At 38.3% G+C, this 22,770-nt stretch overlaps 1 protein-coding gene across 4 annotated transcripts in view; it reads right to left on the minus strand.

Moving 5' to 3' along the window:
* The window catches only part of FHIP1A (FHF complex subunit HOOK interacting protein 1A), an 81,516-nt gene that overhangs the window by 25,820 nt on the left and 32,926 nt on the right, over nucleotides 1–22,770 (minus strand). For all 4 annotated transcript variants that reach the window (XM_066186151.1, XM_066186148.1, XM_066186149.1 and 1 more), the window contains 3 exons: nucleotides 8,607–8,837; nucleotides 6,582–7,208; nucleotides 1,737–1,895 (listed from right to left, as the gene is read on the minus strand). In XM_066186151.1, the coding sequence (XP_066042248.1) occupies nucleotides 1,737–1,895; nucleotides 6,582–7,208; nucleotides 8,607–8,708 (888 nt within the window). In that variant the 5' untranslated portion in view covers nucleotides 8,709–8,837. The remainder of the gene's footprint in view (nucleotides 1–1,736; nucleotides 1,896–6,581; nucleotides 7,209–8,606; nucleotides 8,838–22,770) is intronic.

Here is a 22,770-nt window from a genome sequence, read left to right on the forward strand (position 1 = left end):
TCCTATAGTCCAAGAGTAGGTAAACCAAAGCACTCTCTATCTATGGGGTAAGAATACACTGTTCACATGCCCTTTTCCCAGCCACTGTAAAACAAACAGAAATTACAACAAAACCTGCATAATTCATTCAATGGGATGGTTAAGAGCTTTAAAAAAACAAGCAAACAAACAACCGCCCCAAAATACTATTAGAACTCAAAAATTTACTTTTATAATTAAACGTTAATTTTGTCTTTGCAACAAAAACACATCAATTCATGTATATAAAGCAAATAGAATTCCATTCAGAAGCTTTCAATGCCAATATATTATGTTTGAAGTTCACAGAGACTGGAGTGTCACAGCCTATATGTGGCATCCAATAGATTCTCCAACCTGCAATTCTTACCAGACTTCCTTTAACTTGTAAATCATAGTGTGGTAAAAGGAAGAAAAAGAGTGGCCCTTCCTATGCTGTGGCCCAGGGAAAAAGTAGTAAATGGCAAGAGGTCTTAGCTACACTGCTCCTTTTTAATCTCTGGCCAAAGTTTTTGGGTGAACGCAGACCAGTCCATGTGCAAAGCAAAAATTCCTACAGTAATTGAGCTTTCAAGTCAGCTGAAGACTATACAGACACAATCAAGCAGCACTCAAAAATTGCTCTTTCTGCTTGTCAGTTGATATCTTTAACCATTCTGCATCTATTTGAACTGTGTTTTTAAAATAATTCATTCTTTAATATTTCTGCAGTGCCCTTTATATAATCTTTTTACAATAAAGGTATCAATTATGATCACCTGCAAACATAGATCTGTAGAATAACTCTGATTAGACACCAAAATTAATATTGTCTCCTCTTCATGTTTAAACATGCATGCTAAAATCTTACGTAGTGCATTTGAACAATGACAGCTACTATTATTTTTGCTTGTTCAAGGCTTTAATAGTCAATCAGTTCCTTTACTGTACTTTGCATGCATTCCACTGAAACATACCTTTTATTTAACAGTAAATGTGACTGAATTTTCAATCCTAACCAGCACATTTCTTCAAATAACACAAATCCACAGTTTGTGTAGAATTTATATCCTGTTTTAATGAAATAGCGGATTTGGGTTCTATTGAGTATTCAAGCCTTAAAAACAATATATAAAGACAAGAGTTTCATTTTACATTCAAATTGGGAAAAAATAGTAAGGGATCAAAGCTCTGAAAAAGAACCCTGGAAGAACAGAACAGATTCAAAACAGGCCAATCTAAAATGAATTCCTACGTCAAGGAGGAGACCTAAATAATTCTGCTTGGAAAGCTTTCTTTATGTTGTACACACCAACAGGCAAAACAGACTATTTTCACTATTTTCTTTTGTACACCGTTATGAAAGCTTAAACAAATACAGATATAAACCCTACATTTTCTCACACGTAAAGGCATTCCATTTACTTCTAGGATCAACAGTGGTATTAAAATGCAATATTCATTTGTTTTATCTTTTAAAAGAAAATGCTCCCAATTACATAATGTAATATCAATCTTTCGTTTGAAATATTTAGCACGTGAAAACCACAAATATACTAGTTCATCCTTATAACCAGGACAAACAGCACAAGGCGTTCATTTTACAAGCAGCTTGTTTTAGTCTAACTTTAACAGTTCATGCCAATAACAAAAAGAAATAAACTCTATCATTTACAAACTTTGGCAGGAAATACAACTTACGACTACTTCTAAAGAACAGGTTAACTCCATTCAGTTACCTGTATCACAGCATTGCAAAATTCAAGGGAATTCATGAACTGTACAAGGGCTGGTGACAAAAGCCAGTCATCTTTCATCAGACAGTGCCATTCTTCTCCTTTTTCTTCCAGCTTTGTAGGCAAAGATGAGTAGAGGCCACTTAGTCCCGTTGCTAGCACCTGAATTTCAGAAACAGAAGAAGAAATAAGTTAACTTTCCAACTGTCCATCTGCTTGAATGGCAGTACCACGAATGGTTTCTTCTATTGGTTTTAGTAATATAAGGGAGTGTTAAGATTAGTATAATTTCCATTCAAAAAAGTCCTGTGACAGAGAGACAAATATTTTAAAGAACCTTCCATATAATCTGCTTCTTTCAAGAGCTGGTGTTTAGGAGAAAGTGATGGAGCAAATCAGGTTGTCTTTTTTTTTTTTTTTTAATCCAAAGTTATAATTTCTTTTAAAATTTTTCTAAATTTATTTTGTGCTTTCCTTCAGTCCCTTTTAGAAACAGCCATCATTGCCATTATCTACAGCTTGTCTTTTGCTGGTGATTCAAATGTCACTGCTCAAACATGTATGAAGTCATTTCACTCAGAAACATCATTTCTGAAACATCAGAGACGGAGTGGGAAAGTGCCCCATCAACAAAAATGAAGTTCAGCCTCACTTAGACCACAGTTTGATTGCCAGACATTTAAACTCAGCTGAATCCACCTTAAAAAAAGTACAATTAACTATTCATAATTTCCATTTTTCCTTACTTATTTATTTGAAGGTGGGAAGTGAAAAAAAAAAGCCTGAAATCATTTATTATTTAAACAATGTTTCCAGTAATATTAAGCCATACAGATGATTTAGGTAGAATGTATCACCAAAGAACAAAAGAGCATTTTTAGTTACAATTTAGAAAGCATATTTCCAAAAAGGTTTTTAAATTCTGCTGAATATATCTAGAGTATAGTATTCTCAGATGCAGTTTTTAATTATTAAAGTTATTTGAAGCCAGAAGCCTTCTAAATATTACTTAGGACTCTTATCCTTCTGAGATGATTTCATACAACTTCACAATAATTTCTTAAGATGATTCTCATTTTAATGGGAACATTATAACTCGGCCCGATGGAAATCTTCTTTATTTTCATTCAACAGACTCTTGGAAGAATATTTTCTCTTATAAATGGCTATTTGGACTCCAGAGGGCTAGACTGTCAAAGCTCACATGAAACACAGCTCTTATCTACTAGAAAGCACTGGAAAACAAACAGTTGAAAATGTCCAGATCAAAGATCAAGGGTTCACAGAAGGTGATCAGGTTTTGATCATACACAAGCACAAGCAATTGTAACTATAATCCATAGTCAGACCAAGGCTGTCTTTCTGAATACTTTTTTATTCCTAATTCATGTAATTCTGAAGATGGATTTATTCTGGCATAGGTAAGTGAGCCAAATACTAAAGGGAAGGGGAGAATACTGTGGAAATTGACTGCTTTAGTACAGTGACATATACACAGTTTTATATACGCAGATAAAGAAAAAAGCTGGACATACCTTAAAAAATTGAGAAACTAAAGCTACTGAGGAAAGCTTCATGTGTACAATCCCATTCTTCTACAACCAGAATCTCTTTGAGTTTTTTCCTTTCTCACAGTAGAAGAGCTCAGAAAAAAAAGCTCTTTTAGAACTACCTATACAAAACCCACACAAACACTCCCACAAACTCAGGCTTCTGACGATGAGAGAATTTGACATTTGTTTGTCTTGTGAACTTTTAATTAATGCACACTTGATCTTCCACTGTCTGCTTAAAATTTAATTCCTATTCATAAACACAAATGCACTCTCTCAGTATGCAATCTGATTCTCAGAGCTGTGTCCCATCCACGTTTCTCCTTCATATGGGTATTAGCCCTTAAGCACAAGAAGCTGACCTTGAACAAAACATACGACTCTCCACTAAAAGGAGCAGTGAACTCACAATCAGTCAATGTCTTGAATTCTTTAGTTTGTCAGACTTACTGAAGTAAGAAGTGACAGATGCAGCTGCTAAAATCTGTAAAGTTTAGGAAGCTCTTATTTTTTGCTATGAAGTACAACACAAATGGAATTACGTTTCTTAAGAATTGAGACAGAGCAGCCAGAGGAAGGAATTTCATCTCTTTAGATAAAAAATACTTTTAAATGTTCATGAAGTATATGGTATAAATAGGGTTACCATCTGAAATTACCAACAGAGCAGAGTTCTAATCAGTAATGAAACATTAATGAAAAAAATAATCTGAAAGGGAAGGAAATGAATGCATTCACATCCTAAAAAAGCAAGATAGGTTTTATTTTTTGTTTTACACAAAGCAGTGTCCTTTTAAACTTCTAGCATTTGTCATGTCAGCCCTACATGCTCATCTACTTTTACACGCATCTCCAGCAGTTTCTTTCTCACCATTGAGTCATGAGTCTCTCTACAAACCAGTATCTTTGATTTATTTACTTTGACTCACAGAAGACACAGACTACATGATTTGCAATCCCAGCCACATCATGTGACTGTAACGTGTTGTTCATGCATAATCAATTGCTATCTGGACAATTACTTCCTTTCAATAATTCTCTCTCCTCCCACATCCATAGTCTTTCTATCTCTATGCAGCCACAACTTCTCAAGGGCACTGCAGAGCCATCCCTCCTCCTGCTTTAACAGTTGTTTTCCTCAGCTGCAAGGCATTTACGAAGTTTTGTGAGGGACTTTGAGATGTTATCTTGCTCAAAATTCTTTAGAAACATTTTTTCTTATTATTATAATGCTGAACAGATAATATCTTCAACCATACCCAGAAAACTTCCATGTCAAAACATGATAAAAACTATTTGGTGTAAAATCAGAAAACTTTACAGAATAGTTTGCCCACATAATAAAAACATTTGTTAGTGATGTATCCCACTGAAAACTGTCTCCTTCCTGAAAGGTTTTCCACCTACAGCTTTGAATACTACGACTCTACGGACAATCCAGTTTTTAAAAAGCTGCTAACCAAAGTTATGTCAAAAAAGAGTATCAAGAAAACCTTCAGGTTCACATTGACACAGATCTAACACTGATCTGGGTACGTGAGGCAGCAGAGATTTATGGCCAGACCCCACCCCAGGGTATGCTCATATTATGCAATAAGGCATAGTAAAGAAAACCCTACATGCCAACTCATCCCCAGAAACAGAGATAACATCAACACAGTGCTACCCAAAATATCTCTGCTATCAACACAGGACTGCATTAACCATTTTGCAGAGTACCTGAGGTAACATTTGCACTGATTTCAGTGATACACAGCAATGTCATTGACACCTACAAAATCCTTCATCAGAATAAAATCTGTTTTACAGCTCATCACAACTCAAATTCAAAAAGGATATTGTGCTAGTAAGCTAAATATATGGCATTACATTAAAGTCTCATTATAGACTTAGGCCAACCTCATTACTGTTCAGGAAAGTCTGATTTTAGCACATTTTGACAAGAAGCCTTCCTAATTGGAATGATTGTCGATCATAGCTCCCTGCTGTTGCAAGCTGGCTTTTATCTTCAGTGTAATAAGGCTGGTTATTATTTTTTTTAACTAATTGTAAAATGCAATTATGGAAGTTATAGCATGGGTCCAATAATGGTATCTGTCTTGGGGACAGTTTGAGAATCAATATCAAATTCTTTGGCACTATCTATTAAACAAGGTCAACTGGAGTCTCAAATTGATGCAGCATTTACAACTGACAAAAGAAACCATTTAGAAGTTTTGTTGTTCAATTTTTAGGTCTCCCCTACCCTGCAAATGTGGCTCTGCCCTACCACTCAAAGCAATCTCAGAATAAATGGACACCTAAGGCTGGAGCAGCTGTCAAGCAGTGGCAGGGGTTCTAGTGCAGTGCTCTCTCTTCTACAGTTCTCTGTTTTAGTAGCCATGTAAGACTCTCCTCCACTTCATTCTTCCAGGATTTATTAAATTCAAATGCAAGTCATGCAGAATATAAAAGAATCCGTCCAGAAACTGACCCACAAGAGCAACTTCGGTACAGAATACTTGGGTTTGAACACACCCACTGCAGATCTCAGATTGTGATAAGGCATGAAGAAGCAGATGTTGTTATTCCAGTCTGCTGTAGCTTTAAAACTGCAGTAGCACAGCTTTGTTAGTTAAATCAGATTACTTAACAGCAAGGTAAGTAAAGGTTTTCTATTCATGCAACAAGATCAATTTGCCAGGTGTAACTGCAACAGTGCTACCAAGTTTTGTAACAGATAACAAGGTAGCAAGACGGTGGTTAGCCTGAGACAGCCATAGAAACATCCAATTTTGTGGCAAGGAGCAAATCTCCCTTTTATCTTGCAAGAATTATAACATTTCTGTAACCTTCTCACTATTCTCACTCTTCTTTTTTTAACTGTTGAACTGATGTCAGCATGAGAAGCACAGCCAGCTTAAGCTTGTGCTGCCACCTGAAACAACCACCTCAAGACACCTCACTCCCCTTTCTCACTCCCTTCAGCCCCAGAACCTCAACGGTGCCTCGCAGTGAGACAGATTTCCCTCCCACTACATTCTGCTATATCTTCCCTCAGTTTTCTAATCCAATTCACTGTGTGACTGCAAGAACACTTGTGCTGCCCTAAAAGCACAAGACAATGGTAAAGAAACAAGAAGCAAGACTGCATTTGGCATTGGGGATGGTTTAAACAGCATTACCATTTGTGAAATAGGTGTTAGCAGAAACAAATGTGTTACAACACTTCTTTACCAAAAATGACAGAAAAAGAGGAAGGAATGCAGGAAAGACAGTTTAGTGCTGAAGACCATGTAAAACAAGAACAACTTACTGGGCAAAAATAGGTGTTTTCTGCTATGTGGTTTGCAACAAGGTTGTTTTCTGCAGACAGTGACATTATGAAAAGCAGTGCATCCCGGGCCTGTTGGCCTACTGTTCCTTCTCGATGGATGAAGGGGATCAGCAGGGAAAAAATGAGGAAATTGGCAGCTCCTTGGTCCTCACTAGTGTGGAAAAACAGTTCTAAAATGGAGGGATCTTTGGCTATTATAGAGCAGAGCTGGTTCAAGAGGACAACCAACTCTGTTTCCACTGTTGGAGTGGTTGTTCCTGAGCAGGAACTCAGCAACATCATCAAAGGCTTCAAAATGGGCTTGTGGTGCAGCAAAGGCTGATGAGACTGGGTTACGAGCATTTCGTACATTTTGAGTTGCTCAATTTTTGTCTCATCGGTGAACTCTCGCCGTAGGCTCCAAAGGAAAAGCTTCTCCATGATGTTTTCTGAGACCACAAACTCCAGAATAGGCCCCATCGAGGCATCTTTTGCTTGCTCCTCAATTAATAAGAAAAGCATGTGCTCCACATAATTCTGGACAGTGCTGGCCTCATCAGGTGAGATTGCCCCATACTTTGCCTGAGTATTTTTCAAAGGATCATGCTTCTCTAAGATTTTCAGAACCTAAAGAGAAACAAAGATACATCAATTTTAATGCACTGGAATGCGTCATAAAAAGCATGCACCTATCACTACAAGGAAAAAAAACTACCACAATTCTTTAACACAAAAAGCATTAAGTCTTTTTATTTCTTTTTCAAATTTAGGAAGTTTGACAGACAAAATCTGAAAGTTTCACATGTTACAAGTACAAGGCAAAAATATAGTGCTGTTTCTCACCTTTTTTAATAAGCACCTAAATTTGTCATTTATCCCATTCCTGGAAACCAGGGGTTCTCTCAAATAGGAATAAACCAGGTTTCCTTAGTGTTCAGAAATTGAATTTCCATGATGTTTGAAACAGGTTTGTCACAGAGGACTGAAATGAAATGGCGTGTTCTCCAGCCAGAGTAACCGCGCTCAGGAATATCAATATCATGGGATGATTTGCAGTAGTAGGAGTAGTAGCAACCCACAGTGCTGTTCTTTGCTTGACACCTTTTATATGATATCAAATGGTCACTGATGCCCACATACTCTTGCAGCTTTCAATATAGTAATAATAGTCATACCAACACTTCTAACCCTGCATTACATTCTGTTGTGCATGCAAACAATAAAGCTCACTGTTTGCAAAAAAACCTCCATTGTCTTTAGCCTTTTTGTGGAGGATAATAGCCACAAAACCATAAAGGAACAGTGGCTCCCCTAACATGACACATCACTAGTTAGGGGAGAAAAAGGTGACTCTTGAACAATGGCTCCTGACTCTGGAAACATCTCAGAAACCACCACCATTTGTCTGGCTGGTTTCTTGGGGGAGCCAAAGAACAAGATCAGCAGCACAGAAATCAATTTTATCTAAATTGTTAGGTTATTCATATTACAGCAAACAAGACCTTATATTATGGTGCTCACAGCAAAACATCTTTGCTTAAAAGCAATTACAATCCTGATGACAGGCAAACAATTTTTAGAATATGCTGAAATGTATAACCTACGTCTATCCATAATAAACAAGAGAGCATACAGCTTGGCACTGTGCATCTGATTTACTTTACAAAGGATAGGCCAGACTCACCCAGCACAAGGAAAAGAAGCGCAGAAGTCTCCAACAGAGTGCAAGTCACAATGAATCAATAGGAAAGCCAGAAAGAAGATCTAGGCCTTCAATAAGATATTACCATGTCCTACCACTTCCCATTTAGATGCAAATCCAGAGTTCCAAGTGTGATTAGTAAAGGCTAACCATACCTTGAAAGGTCAATTACCTTTGCATTTTAAAAGCAGTTCAGTGACATCTACTACACTCTGCATGAAAGACATTTGTTCCTGAGCAATTCAGGGTTATCCCAAAAGAAAGAATGAAGCAAATTTGTATTAATGCAGCTTACTTCAGTCAATAAAACTAATTAACATTACCTGTGCCCAGTGTGTTCTAAACACTATCATGCATGTTTCTGGGTCAACACCCTGCAGGCTGGGAGCCTGCCTATTTCTGCTGATACTTGTTCCAGAGGACATTATAAAATTTCCACAGGTCGAGCCAACTAGGTCATGCTGAATTTCTTTTCTAAATCCTCCAGTGAGCTAGAGATGTTCAAGCATCATGATGAGATTGATACTGTCCTGAGCTTTGGTACCCACAGAAATCTGTTAAAAAGAAAACAAAACCAAAAAGGAACACACATATACCAGTGCACGTCAAATTATAGTGTCAAACAGAAAAGAACATACTTAAAGAGAACACAAACTTTTCTTCTTTTAATTCAGTTTGAGGATAGAATTTTTTTAGCATTTTATATGGGATCATCTTAGACTTTTGCTCATGATAATAGCTTATAATGCTCAAACTTTTGAGATCAGTGATTGAAATAAGGTGCTACTGAAATAAACAAGCCCAACAGAAGCTTATGCAATAAACATTTTATGCATATCAGTGCATTTTTAGTTTCTCACTATGACACTTTTGCCATCTGACCATGTCTCTTCAGAGTTCCTTAGTAACTGATGTTGCATAGACTGAACAGGTTAAAAAAAAAAGTAGAGGTTACTTCTCTATTTTTTAAAAATATTTTCCAGTCATAGATATAATTACAAATTCTTAGAAGTGTGCTGCCAGAAACCATATCATAAACAGTTGAAAACATCTGTAGAGCACCATATTCACATAGAAGGGCACCTGTATCAATATCAAAGTAAACAAAATCAAACAACATAAAAGACAAAACCTTCATGGTATCCAAAGCCAAATAAATGGAGATGTCATATTACAGGACTGTGAGAATAGGATCAAACATTGAAACATTCCTTTCATCCATTATTTAATATCCTAGATATCTGAGTATCAAACTAGTTGCACATCTGCAGGGGAAAGTCAAAATGAAACAAAGACTGACACCTTGCAGATATTTGAGGGGCTTAAGAGAACATATTACTCCGTCATGCACCAATATCTAAGTCACACAGCTTCCCTCCTCCCCAGTTTTTTCTTTTTAAAAAGTTTACATTTTTATTCTCCTTTTTGCAAACCAACTAGGCATTTAATTTATTTCAGTTTGGGATCACAGCGAAAAAATCCCAACCAAACGCTCCCAACAACAAACAGAATTTTTTTGTAGCATAAGCTGCCAAATCCCATACAGCAATTCTTTGCCAGTATAGAAGGGATTTCTGTGTGCATATCTTAAAAGATGAAAATCTTTTCTCTGCAGTGGACATCTCTGCTCCCTGTATGTGTCCTCTGTTTATATTCTTTAAACTGCTAGCACAGGAAAACATCCAGCCTGTCTCAAAAGTAGCAGTGACTTTTGCCATTTTAAGAGTCCAAAAATATACAGGGTACAACTGCTAAGGTTTCTGAGGCAAGCAAGGAGGTTATGCACTCCCCTGTGTGTATATATACACACACATATATTCATATGTTCAAGATTCAATTGTATGGTCAGATTCCCCCCCACATCCTAACCCAGCCTCTTTCAGCATTTACAATGCATTTCCTAGGCACTTGCTAAGCACTCTCACACAATACAAGTAACACAACCTAGCCCATCCTTTTTGCAGATAACGTATTCCATGTGTGGAGAAGCAAACATAACCTGCATAAATCCTGCACACTTTATCTGTTTGGGTGACACCACTTCCAGAATGAAGGTGGCACTCCACACAAACTACTCTCCAGATTATAAACCACCTGGAACTGGATGCAGCAGAGAGGATTGTGCACAACCAGTATGAACTAGCTCATGTGCTCATTTACTTGAAGGCACCTGCCAGTACACTGCTACTTCTTAAACAGTCCTGTGAAAATGAACTGTACATACTATTTCCACATTACTGATGTTCCTGCAGAGGAAAAACAAAACACAAAAATAATCAGAGAGCGAAGGAGCAAGCAGATTTGAGAACCCAACTTGAGAGACCCAGGACCTGGGTGGTTTTATCATTACTTTCTTAAGTAGATACCATTATACCTTAAATGCACAACTTCTGGCAATGTGTTTGCAACTCTGAGCACTCAACACTTCTACCAAGAAACACTGGAAAAACATGATGCATCCTTACACACCATTTAGAAAAAGCCTGCTCTAAATACTTTGCCTAATACCATAGCTAATAATCCAAGGAATATTTAACTGATGTTTACTTCAGATCACCTGCCCACTTCTTGCTGGTTCCTCTTTGCCAGCATTCTCCTGCAAACAGAAACTTTTTCCATGTCAGCAGAAGTCCAGCAGACTCCTCCAGGCAAAAGTGTCCTTCACTTTACAACTCTAATTCACCCTTTTAGCAGATCTCTTCTGTGCATGAAGCAAGCAGCTTTGGAAAAACTAATATGATCATGTAATTAAAGATGGTATCATAAGGTGTGGTAAGAGAACTTAATTAACAAAGCCGAGGCAAGCTCTTTTCTGGAATTTATGAGTTCCCTCACTTGACAACTTAGAGGTTGTTTCAATGTAGCCTTTGCATGTTGTTTAAGAATTTACCAAAAAGAAACTGATATTGCACATCTACCTAACACATGACAAATTGCGTTAGCAGCATAGAACCAGAAACTTCAGATCAGTCTCCAGTACTTAAGATAATAAACAACAGTAAGGAAGACTATGGCTTGTTGGGAAAGGTGAGACAGGAAAAGCCTACAGATATGATTGCCTGACAAGAAATACTGAAAATATAAAGCCTGTGAGTGAAATAGAAATGAAAGCTAGCTTTGAGATGTAGGCATGGCAGGCAGGAAGACAGCGATTAGCTGGTGATGGGTTGGGTGATAGCAAACAAAGGGGCTCGAGGGAGTAGCCCCCCAAGGTAACAGGGAAAAGGTAGATAAGAAAAAGTAGTCTTTAGAGTTTAGAATACAGAATGATGATCTCATAGGCTGTAGCAAAGTTTGTAGGTTTTGTATCTCACGCCCAGTTGGTCACTGTAAAGTAGAATATTCAACACAAAAGGAGATAGAATGTATTACAACGAGGTCCTTGCTCTCTTTTAGCTCTTATCCTTCTCTCTTGCTTTTACCTCTTATCCTTCTCTCTTGCATATCCTGCTCTTACCTTTCCTTTCTTACCTCACCTCGCTCACCTCCCTCACCCCTGCCACCACTCTTACCCTGCTCTCACCCCTTGCTCTTACCTCTTGTCTCTCTCTCTCTCACTCTCCTTGGGGAGAGGCTGGCGGCTGAAGGCAAGGCCCTTTTATCCACGACCCTTGCAATAAAACCACGTGTTTCTATAAGTGTCTCTGGTTTGCAGAGTTCCCTCTCCCTGCCGTCCACGGATGCTCCTACAATGGCTTTCTTCACAAATTCTGATCAAAATCACTGATGTAAGACTCTCCAGATGCAGGCAAAGCTCAAGGATGCTACCACACACATGTAACCCAAGCCTATTTAACCCATTACCCTCTCTTCTAATCTGTTTTAATTCTCTGTCCTCCCTGGCCTTTGCAATTTTCTGTCTTCTCCGTCTTTTTTCTTCATGCATCTTTCCTATCCCAGCCTCAGATGCTACTCCACAAACATCGAGACAGGATCCTTTCCCTCACTGCCAGACAGACCCTACCCTATCTTGTAGCTCTCTAAACAGACTGCTTTGAGATAGTTCCATATTGGTGCTTCCAGATTCCTGAAATATTGCCTGCTTCTCTGCAGCTATGAAAAGACCTCAAGTGAACAGAAATGGTACCTATCTTGACACTTATTCAAAATCCACCAAGATGCCAAGAGGTCCAGTGACAGAGCCACTGTTACATTTGTGTGTCCAGTAGGAAAGCTCACTTTCCGTAACAGCTTTTTTAGCTATCAGTGTTTGTGTAAGAATTTATAACCATCACTATGGCACTGAATATTCAAGTCCTGCCCCTGCTAACAGCTTACTGCCTAGGCAAATGACTGCTACAGCCTCACTTGGAGAATTGATGTTTTTCCTACACAAGGATATTCTAAGTCCAGCCTCCACACAAAAAGAATAGATACAGCCCTGGTGAAAGAAGCCTTCAAGACAAGCAAGTGTCCCCTCATCTCCAGCATAACAACCCCATAGGTCTTATTTCTCCAAGATACTTAAGAGCTTCTTGCTATTTTCAAGTCCCAGTTGAACACACTCAAATGACAACACAGAAAATTCTCAGATACACAAGTCACCAAAAACTGCCAGCATTTTGGTTCAAATTGCATCTTTGTCAGCTGAGTCTAGGTCAGAATCGCAAAGGTTTTCAGAGTTGCCAACTCTAGAAAGGTCTATGCTATCAATCACAGAAACCTTTTAGGAAGGAGCCCTCAAGCTGATGTTTCATGCATCCTGCCTGGTCTACTTATTGTATTTCTTATTACAGTCACAAACACCACCCCATTGCTTGGAAAAGATCTTTGGAAATATGTGACCAACAAACTGTAAAATAGCAAATTCATCTCCAGCATTTACGTTCTATAACTAAAACCTGCATCTAGCAATATACTGCACATACACGCAATCCCAACATTAAAACCTCTTTAATAAGAAATAATCACCAAAAATCATTTGTTCTGTGGTGACAAACAATAACATCTGCAATGTTTCACTCTGAATGTTTCTTCCTACTTCACGAAAGTCATCATGAATGGACTATACAGAGCATCAAATGAAGAAAAAAATAGCAAATTTAAATAACTAGTGGAAAACAACTTGTCTGCAGCAAACACTGTTGACAAGGGCTTAGTTCACTTGCCTCTCGCCCAGCTACTGGATCATAAATCTGAGAGCAGTTGATGAACACAGACATTATCCTCACAGCCTCCCAACTACAGTTTTTTAATCATCTCTAATCTAAAATTAACAAGACAGAATTGCAGACTGCAATGTGCAATAATATTTCTAAGTTCAAAGCAATTCCCCTAAGGAAGCAAATATTTCCAGTTTCAAAAACGTCTTGGGATGCTGGGATTTCCTTAATAATACAAAACACTAATAGATTGTGTAGGCTTCAAAGACTTCAAACTCTGTGATAGTGTTTCAAAAAGCTTTTGACAACTTAAATGGTCACAGAATGTATCCTAAAAACAGCATTCCTATTTTAAAAAGGTAATTGAATTGGAAGAGAGACTACCTTGTAAGATACATTTCAATCTACCAGCATGCTGTAGTTATAGCAGTAGCAGACAGACTACATTCATTGTAAGCAGATTTTGTTACTGGGTTAGGTTTACTTGATTATATTGCAAGACCAAACGTGCAACACTAAATGTAACACCACATGATTCCCTGTGAATTGAATCTCACTCCAATTAAACAAGACAAATAACCTGACCATAATGAGTCCAAAGGTGAGGAAGTAAATTAATTTATAAAATACCAATTCATGGAGGAATAAGTAGAAGTGATCTCAGGGGCCACGAAGAACAAAACTAACCATTTATTTTAATCAGTTCATGATTAAAATTTTACAATAATTTAGCCTTTTTTTCTGCTAAATCCTGATCAAGTTATTACTCCACCATTTGATAACCCTGAGAAGTGTGAATATACCTCTCATGCAGTCCATTCAAAATTCTACTTCCAAAAGCCACGGCTCAGTTTAATACTTTGACTCTGCCATACAGAACCTTCTTAGCAGGGAAATCTTTCATATCTTATCTATCAGTTGTTTAACCCTATCAAAAGGTCAAGCCCACTTACATATGCCTTCTAGAGCTATTTCAGAATGCTTTAGTACAACTTGGCCTATTTCCAGTTGAAGAAAAGCAGCAGTCCACAAGACGCAATCACTGGGCCCATGGGAGAGTATCTGCGTTCAGTTTTCCTTCAGAAGCCTGGAAGCCATCAGCTCTTTTCACAGAACTGATTACAGGGCTTAACACCTCAATCAAAAGAAGTACTTATTTTACTGTAAAGTACACTAGGAAGAACTAGCCTAGCAGAGAATCCCTTGTAAAGTCTTCTCACAGTGGAATGTCTTCTCAAAAATTACACTTTTGCATTAAAAAACAAAACAAACCAGCATAAAAGTCTGTAGGATGAGGTTTCCCAGGCAATGCATAACAAAGACAAAAGATATGCAGCCTAACACAGCAGCACAATAAAAAAGGCATAAAACATGCTGCAAGGCTGTGCAATTTATCAAGGTTGGCTTCTGCTGGGACATTAAGATGCCATGCTCAACAATTCACAAACACAAGTAAACCTTGGTTATCAGATGCTTCACACTTTTGCTCTCTACAGGCCAAAGCTTTCTGCCCTGTCAGTTCAGGTAAACAAGAGGCAACAGAGAAGCCTTGATGGCAGTGAAAGAAACAGCACATATAAAAACTTTTTCATGGATCAGTGTAGCATAAAGGGGCTTGAAATTAGACCACTTCAAAGAAGCAGAGGGAAATTATACGGTCTTGCTCACAGCTATGCAATCACACCTCTGCAGTATCTGATAAGTGGATAAGGGAAGGTAGGAGAAAATGAGTGGCAATTTTTAGCATGTGTCAACTTAGTTTCAACTTAAAAGGGACCTTGTTCAGGATTTGTTTACTTTTGACTGAAAAGAAAGCCTTCTGCATGAATTTGTCAGAATTTCATTAGACTATGATCAGGGAGAGGGTTTAAATCTTATTAATAATAATGTTTCAAAGGAATACATGAATCCATTCAAAGAAAAGGATTCATAGTGCTTGTGCCAAAGTTTTGCTGCAAAACCAAAGCCTATGAAGAACAGTCACATCCCCACCCTTAATGATCGTATACAATCACCACAAGAGTGCAGAAGGATTACAGTCCACCGGAGAGCAGTAGGTCTGCCGTAGGCAACTGCAAAACAATGGCTAAAAGTCACTGCATCAAGAATTCCCATTTCCACTAAGTTCTACTCACCTTCAGAAGCTCTACTAGTAAGAAAGCTGAAGCAGATTACTAGCAGAATCATTTAAACTATGTGAACAATTATCTTCCTTCTTCATTTGTCCTTTCATATGTCAGTGCTGCAGTCCCAATTTCTCCTGTCCTTTGTCTACCTCAAGCAAGCATTTCACATTTAGGCAGCTTTATTCAATCCAGCTTTTCTACCCAGTATTTGCAAAGATGCCAAGCTTTCCAAATGTAGGTGGGACAAGATATGTTTTACACTGATAAAGCTATCTGCTTAAAAGCCTAACAGAGAACAAGTCACCACAAATTGTAAAGCAATGTAGTTAACCAAAGTATCAATCTGTTCTCATCAAGCAATTTAATCCAACCTGCTAACATGAAAGTAAGAATGTCTTGTGCCTTGTCCCCACAGACTGCCTAACGATCTCTCTCATGAGAGAAACTATACACAGTATGTTTTATAATGAGACAAAAAAATCTTCCTGTCCCATCTACAGTCAGTCTGCTTAGTTAAAAACCACAATTCATCTTTTATCAAATGTCTGGGGAGCTACACTACTCACATATTTATTGTAGATTCACATTAGCTCAATTGGGCTACCACTAAGCTCTTCATGTGATCTGTATAAGCCTATGGTATTATATGTTAGGAGGTCCAGGTTCCGGCATTAAATAACTCCATGGTTCTCCACACACATGAACAGGCAATTCCCCCAGCAAGCAAGCAGCAGTGACACACCAAAGCCCAGCTGACAGCCCCAGCCCAGCAGTGCTACACTGGCACAAAAAGGCTAGCAACAGGATCAGCTCCTGCTGGCAGCCTATGCACTGGGACACAGGCTAAGCCATATCCCAGGCCCTCAGAGATTCCTGCTGCATGGGTCAGCCAAAATAAAAGAACACAGATGCCAGTTAGGCAGTATGGTCCAAAATGCACTGATGGATTAGGCTAAAATTACATATAAAGTACCCAGGAAGGTAAACAGCTAACCAGCAAAGATGGTTCATCAAAGGTCATACTACCAAAGTAGAGCAATGACACTGGAATTAAAAACAGGAATTAAGCAACACAGAATACTTGACAGAGACCTTGACCTGCTCAGGAAAGGCCCAATTTACCTGTTACACCACAGGTATGTTCATCCACCACACTCATTTGCACATAGGCAATTTCACTGGAACTTGAGAGCATACAATTACTGAAGCTATGTTTGCAAAGTCCCAGGAAGAATGAACTACATATTCATATCCCTAGGTCATAATTCTGAAGCTAGAGAAAGAAAAAAAAAAAAAAGGTTATTATTTTAATGGTACAACTTGATTCTTTTTATGAGCGATAAGGAATATAATAAGCCTGTTTCTCTGTTGCATTTTATGTCCTCATATTTAGCCTACTACAGAAAGGCAACAATTCAGTAACAATTAGTGTTTCAAAACACAGATTACATTGGCTAAAAATGTAATAAAGAATAGCAGCTAGGGTTCTTAAAATCCAAGACAGACACCTCTCTATTCCCAACAGCATTCTGGCACAGTATGACTGAGGTGTCCAGTCTGCTACTAGACAAAAGAATATTAAAAATGAACTTTAAAAAAAGGCCTTAAAAATAGCAGTTCAGAAAAGCTCTCTTCTACCTACACACTAAAGAATGCAGATGTCATTGTACTGAAATCAGCTCAAAGGCTTTAGCTTCGCTGGTTCATTCTCACACCACCAACAAAACTGACGACCCCAGAAAAGGGGGGTTTTGCTTCCACAGAAAAACAAATCATAAAAATGTCCAAGGCCCACACAGACAAAAGCATTTGGTGGTGTACTGTGTGAGACACACATTACAGGCAAAACAAACCTCAGTTTAAAACTTTGTACTGCAAACGTTTCCACACCAAGTTTCAAAGAGAAACAAAACAACCCCAGAGGGCAAAGCACAGGCTCCTGAGTGAAAGAATCTACTTTCCATTACTTCACAAATAGTCAATTACAAATACCCCATGCCATGTCTAGGTTAGTAATTTTTTGCCATACTTGAAGTGAATTATTGCTAAAATTTATTGCCAAAGTCCTCATCTTTACTAAGAATCTGTACAGGGTTTATTTCAAAATTCATCACTGTCCAGGAGTGGGAGGGAGCAACACATCAGAAAGCAAACATTTGACAAAACCTACTTGATGTTATTATTGTGCTAGTGGAAGAAAGAAATCAAAGTGACCCATGCACTCTGTGCACCAGTTTTGCTTTCCAAGATAATTCTGACACCTGTGTGACACACAAACCCGGCTCCAACATGCACGTAATTTAGAGAAACCACATACTACCCGAAGTTGTGATGCTGACGTGATGGAACATTTTTGTTGTTTAGATTGTTTTGTGAGAAAGGCAAAACAGTTTCTGTAGATAAAAGTATAAAATAAATTCATAGAAATTATTAAGTTGCCTTTCTAGAAAGCCTTCCTGACAGGAAGATGAATGAGACCAGCAAAGCAGCAGAAGACTCTATACTCTGAAGATATAAAACCATTTTTAGAACACTAGCATACAGAACAGGAAATACTACCTTCCCAAGAGAAAGATGGTCTAGATAAATGCTATCAATATACCTGCAATTATCATATGTAGATTACAGAAAACAAGATTAAGCTATATATTTTATGGCTACAGCAATAATATGTAAGACAATTTTTCAAGTGATTTGTACAACATGTCAAATTACTCATTATAATAAGCATAGGAAGTCCAAGAATAATGTTCTCAAGTGTATGAAGTGACATTAAAGAAGATGTGTGCGCTTTCAGCACTAATCACGGTAAAATGCAAATACACATAAATTCTAAACATTCTGTGTTTCGTTGTAGAGAAGCCACAAACTTTTCTTTTTTAAATTTCCACACTCTGAGTTGATTCTGCAGACTCTAAATATAGTTCAAACACAAGAATCAGCAGGAAAACACCATTAAGACTACCCTGATTATTTGACCAATAAACAAAGAAACCAAACAGCAATCCTCCAAAGAGGATTGTTGCCAAGTATGCACTGAGAAAAGAACTTCCACTCTGCAGCTGGAACTGCTCTCTTGTTCACATGCACATGGTACTTCCCTGTATGTTTCTCTTTCAAACTAAAATCACCAGAAAAGGACAGAATATTCCATAAAATCAAAACTGTTATGTATAGAATGGTTACTGCATAGTTGTTAACATAATATTTAATCTATAAACACACTTATTTCTCCTCCCAAAACTTCATTTCCAATACAAAGTTCTCTTTTTCCTGGAAAAAAAAATCAGTTTATAACTCCATCTATATTTAAGCAGCTGTAACACAGTAAAACCCTTCTATACCTCTCAATATGTTCATTATAGTACATGGTCCATAATAATTGATGAGACAACTTGAATCTGCCATTTATCTTCTGAAAACAGTTACTAAAACTACTCATTTTAGAGATAATTACCACCCAAAGCTACTTACCCACCAAGTCAACATTATTTCCTACACTCTGAAACAACAGCATATTAGTGACATGATGAACTAATGAAAAAAGAGAATGTGCAAAAGCATCTTGCTACACAGCTTCAGGACAACTCTTTCAGTGCACTGCAGGATGGCAAAAGCCCATCACAAATTACTCCTCAAACTTGTCTACTTAATGAGCTACTAAAATCTGAAAGGTTATTTTCTTATCTCGCCCTATGTACACGTATTGCCACATATTAAGTAGGCTTTGTGGCAAAATGTTATATTTAGTGGATTGATACCAATAATCATAAATGTGTTTTTGTTGGCTTTCTTTCCTTCTTTAAAAGAATTAAAAGAGAGAAACAACAGAACTCTGTGAACCAGCATTGCTTGCATCAGACATTTCCAATTTAGCTTGGAGAAAGCTCCAGAAACTAGTGAACTTCCTTTGTCCTAAATTATGTTCAAGTTTGACAAGGAGAAAGCCCCTTGCAAAATTCTTTTTATGATTTGAAATTGTCAAATTTTGGCAAAACCACTGAATGAACATTAGTGTTTAAGATGAAACAGAAATCATATCTCACTGTACACTGAGGAACAAAGGGGTGGAAGAATAAAAGAGGGGGGAAAATGACAAAATGAACATTTCCTTACAAAATCCTATCCCACCTCTCCAACTCTCCATTCCCAAGGCACGAAGCCCCAGGTATTCATGCCATAGGAAACATTGCTCTCCCTCTCCCTTTCTATTCCAACTCAGAGCAGACAAGCAGAAGTTGAAGATTCATGTTATATTAATTCCTATAATGAAGTCAAGAACCTCAATAAAATAACATATCTCTGAGCACAGTTCCATGGAAAAACAACCTTGGCCCCTGCAGTGACACTCTTACTTAAAAGTATTAGTACAGATTTGCATGTTGGGTGGACTTTGGCAGACTATAGCTTTCTATATGTAGGTTAAGTGTTTTGCTTTTAATACATATGGTAACAAACAAAAAAATCCAAAATTGAGTGTTGGCACTTTCATGATGTTTACTGCATAAAAAGCCAGATCAAAGAAAAATCTACATGTTATTTATATTTCTATTTCTATTTGGTTACATTGCATTTTATACAGGTGGTAGATGTTTTTCCCTTGAAGCTTCTCCAGCTCTCCCAGGAATAAAATAATTTGTGTCATGTACACAGTGTTAAGTTTTCCATTATGCAGAGTGCAAATTAATTCTGCATCTCTGATCTCCTAACATAAGGCTACTCTACTATGAAAATATTTTACACTCTTACACCACCTAGTCTTCTGTAACTGAAAATTGAATATCATTACAGCATCTCCCATTCCTGTGAATGCCTTTCCCTGGATAATGAAACATATGACTGCACTGGTCAAAAATGAAACATATATAGTCTGTACAACACCTGACTCAGACATGTTGCCAGCATGGAAAAGAAAGAAACTGATAAACAATCAGAGAAACAATTTATTAAAAAAATAAAAAACGGATGTAATCTGACACTTTGATAACAATTCTGTATAATTTTTTTTTTCAATCTTGCCTTTGAACCTTTGAGAAAACATGAACAAAAATACAGGTGTCTTTCTACTCTAGGAAGGAATGCAGATAAACTAGCAACTGTCACACCCTGGAGAGTAAAAGAAGGCAAATAACCTAACAAATTGCAAATGAAAACTATTCATCTTATAAAAGGAGTGCTCTGAAAAACACAGAACCTCGCAAATGTATCTACTAAAAGGTGAAGCAAGTATCAGATTCAAGTAAAAATTAAATCTAATTAATATTTAAGCTTTTTAACACTTGAAATGACCAATACTGAAAGCCTAGTAAATAAGAGAGCTGGATGTCAGCCCTGGCAGGAATGCCTCTCAGCATCGACAACCGAAAGTCAAACCACAGCCTCTCCCATCTAGTTCTGTAACACCTATGGAGGCTTCCAGCAGCGTGGGAAAGCACAGGTTCCACCCCTCACCAGGTTGTTCATTCCTGCCTGCACAGTTCTGACAGTGGGGAGTGTCTGTGTATGTCTTGGGGAGCTCTACAGCTTCTCACCTCCACTTACACGTCTGTCCTTCCCTGTAAGGCTGCCAGAGCTGCAGAAGCTACAGTATCCCACAGTCAGATCTGACACACCAGCCCTCAGAGAGCTCCCAAGCTGGAGACAGAAGCAGTTCACAGAGGCACAAGAAAGTCAGTCTGTATGCACAGACCTTGAACAGCTGCCAGCTGTAACCTCAGCACATTTGGAAGTGAGACCTCTGACTTCATTCCTCAGGACATGGTTCTTGACACTGAATTAAAAAATTTATGATTATTTTTCCAGCTTCTGAATTGTAGAAAGCATATGTCAAATCAATTTTTTGTTTTGATGCATCAGTTATGAAAGTACTTCAGAATGTGCAAAACTGTTACATCATTCACCAACTATCCCTCTGCTAAAACAAAATTCACAGTATTTCTACTGTCACCACGTACACTGCCATCTCTGTTCTGTTATATCGTCACCTCGCCCCACAGACAACATCACACTTGCACAGTAATTCATGTCACAGCCACTGCAGTAAAGCCCTTTCCTGATGTTTCAGAACTGTCAGGCAGCTCAGACATCCCTGAGGTTTTCAAACAGACTTTTACTCTGAAACACATTATCCTCAGTCCTGAGAGTCACAGAATGTCTCAGGAAGCCCTTCAGTGACTTTATGAAGCATTTGCATACAACCAAGTGTCTGTGCTGAAAAAACTAACTAAAAATAAATGGTGTTACTAGTAAGTCAGCACAAAACCAAATGTATATGACTAATGACAAATTAATGAAGGATAGCAGAAAAACCTGCCCTCGTGAGACCACACCTGGCACACCGCACCCAGGTCTGCAGTCCTCAGCACAAGAAAGATGTGGACCTGTTAGGGCAGGTCCAGAGGAGGGCCATAAAGATGACCTGAAGGCTGGAGCACCTCTCCTACAAAGAGAGGCTTAGAGTGCTGGGGTTGTTCAGCACAGAGAAGGCTCCAGGGAGACTTCACTAAAGCTCTCCAGTACCTTAAGGGGGCTTACAAAAAGGAGGTAGAGCAATTTTTTACATGGACAGACATGTAGAGGACAAGGGGAAATGTTTTTGAACTACAAGAGGAGGACTTTAGATTAGGCTTTCTTTAGGAAGAAATTCTTTACTCAGAGGGTAGTGAGACAGCGAAACAGGTTGCCCAAAGAACTTGAAGAAGCCCAATCCCTGAAGCATTCAAGGCCAAGTTAGATGGGGCACTGAGCAACCTTGTTTAGTGAAAGATGTCCCTAGCCATGGTGGCAGGACTGAAACTGGATAATCTTTCAGGTTCCTTCCAAACCAAGCCATTCTATGATCCTACGAAAGCCTCTTCAGGAGTGCCAATACCAAAGGCGTATACAGCCGCAACTATGGATACCACAACAACCAGCCTAATTGGAAAGAATCAGTCCTCAAAGTTGCCAACACTTGAAAATGAAAACCACTGGATTCCATGTGGACAGATGGGGTTATGACAATGCCCCTCCAGCCTCTAACTCAGTAGGACTGGGAGAATCCATGATTTTCTCTAAACAGGAAAAAAACCTGAGTTTTCTCTGTGACAATACATCTACCTACCATCTGACCATCTCCAAGATCAACACAGAAAATACAACACAGGACTGTGAAGGATGACTACTAGCATAGTCCATTTACCCCCAAAAGTAGCCAACAGGCTATGTCCCTCTGAGCAGTAGTTGCTGCTACTAAAATACACTGCTCTAGCATCCCTCAG

This window comes from Chamaea fasciata, unplaced genomic scaffold (genome assembly GCF_029207755.1).
Source record: "Chamaea fasciata isolate MVZ Bird 193981 ecotype frontalis unplaced genomic scaffold, bChaFas1.0.hap1 SCAF_6, whole genome shotgun sequence".
Taxonomy (NCBI): Eukaryota; Metazoa; Chordata; class Aves; order Passeriformes; family Sylviidae; genus Chamaea; species Chamaea fasciata.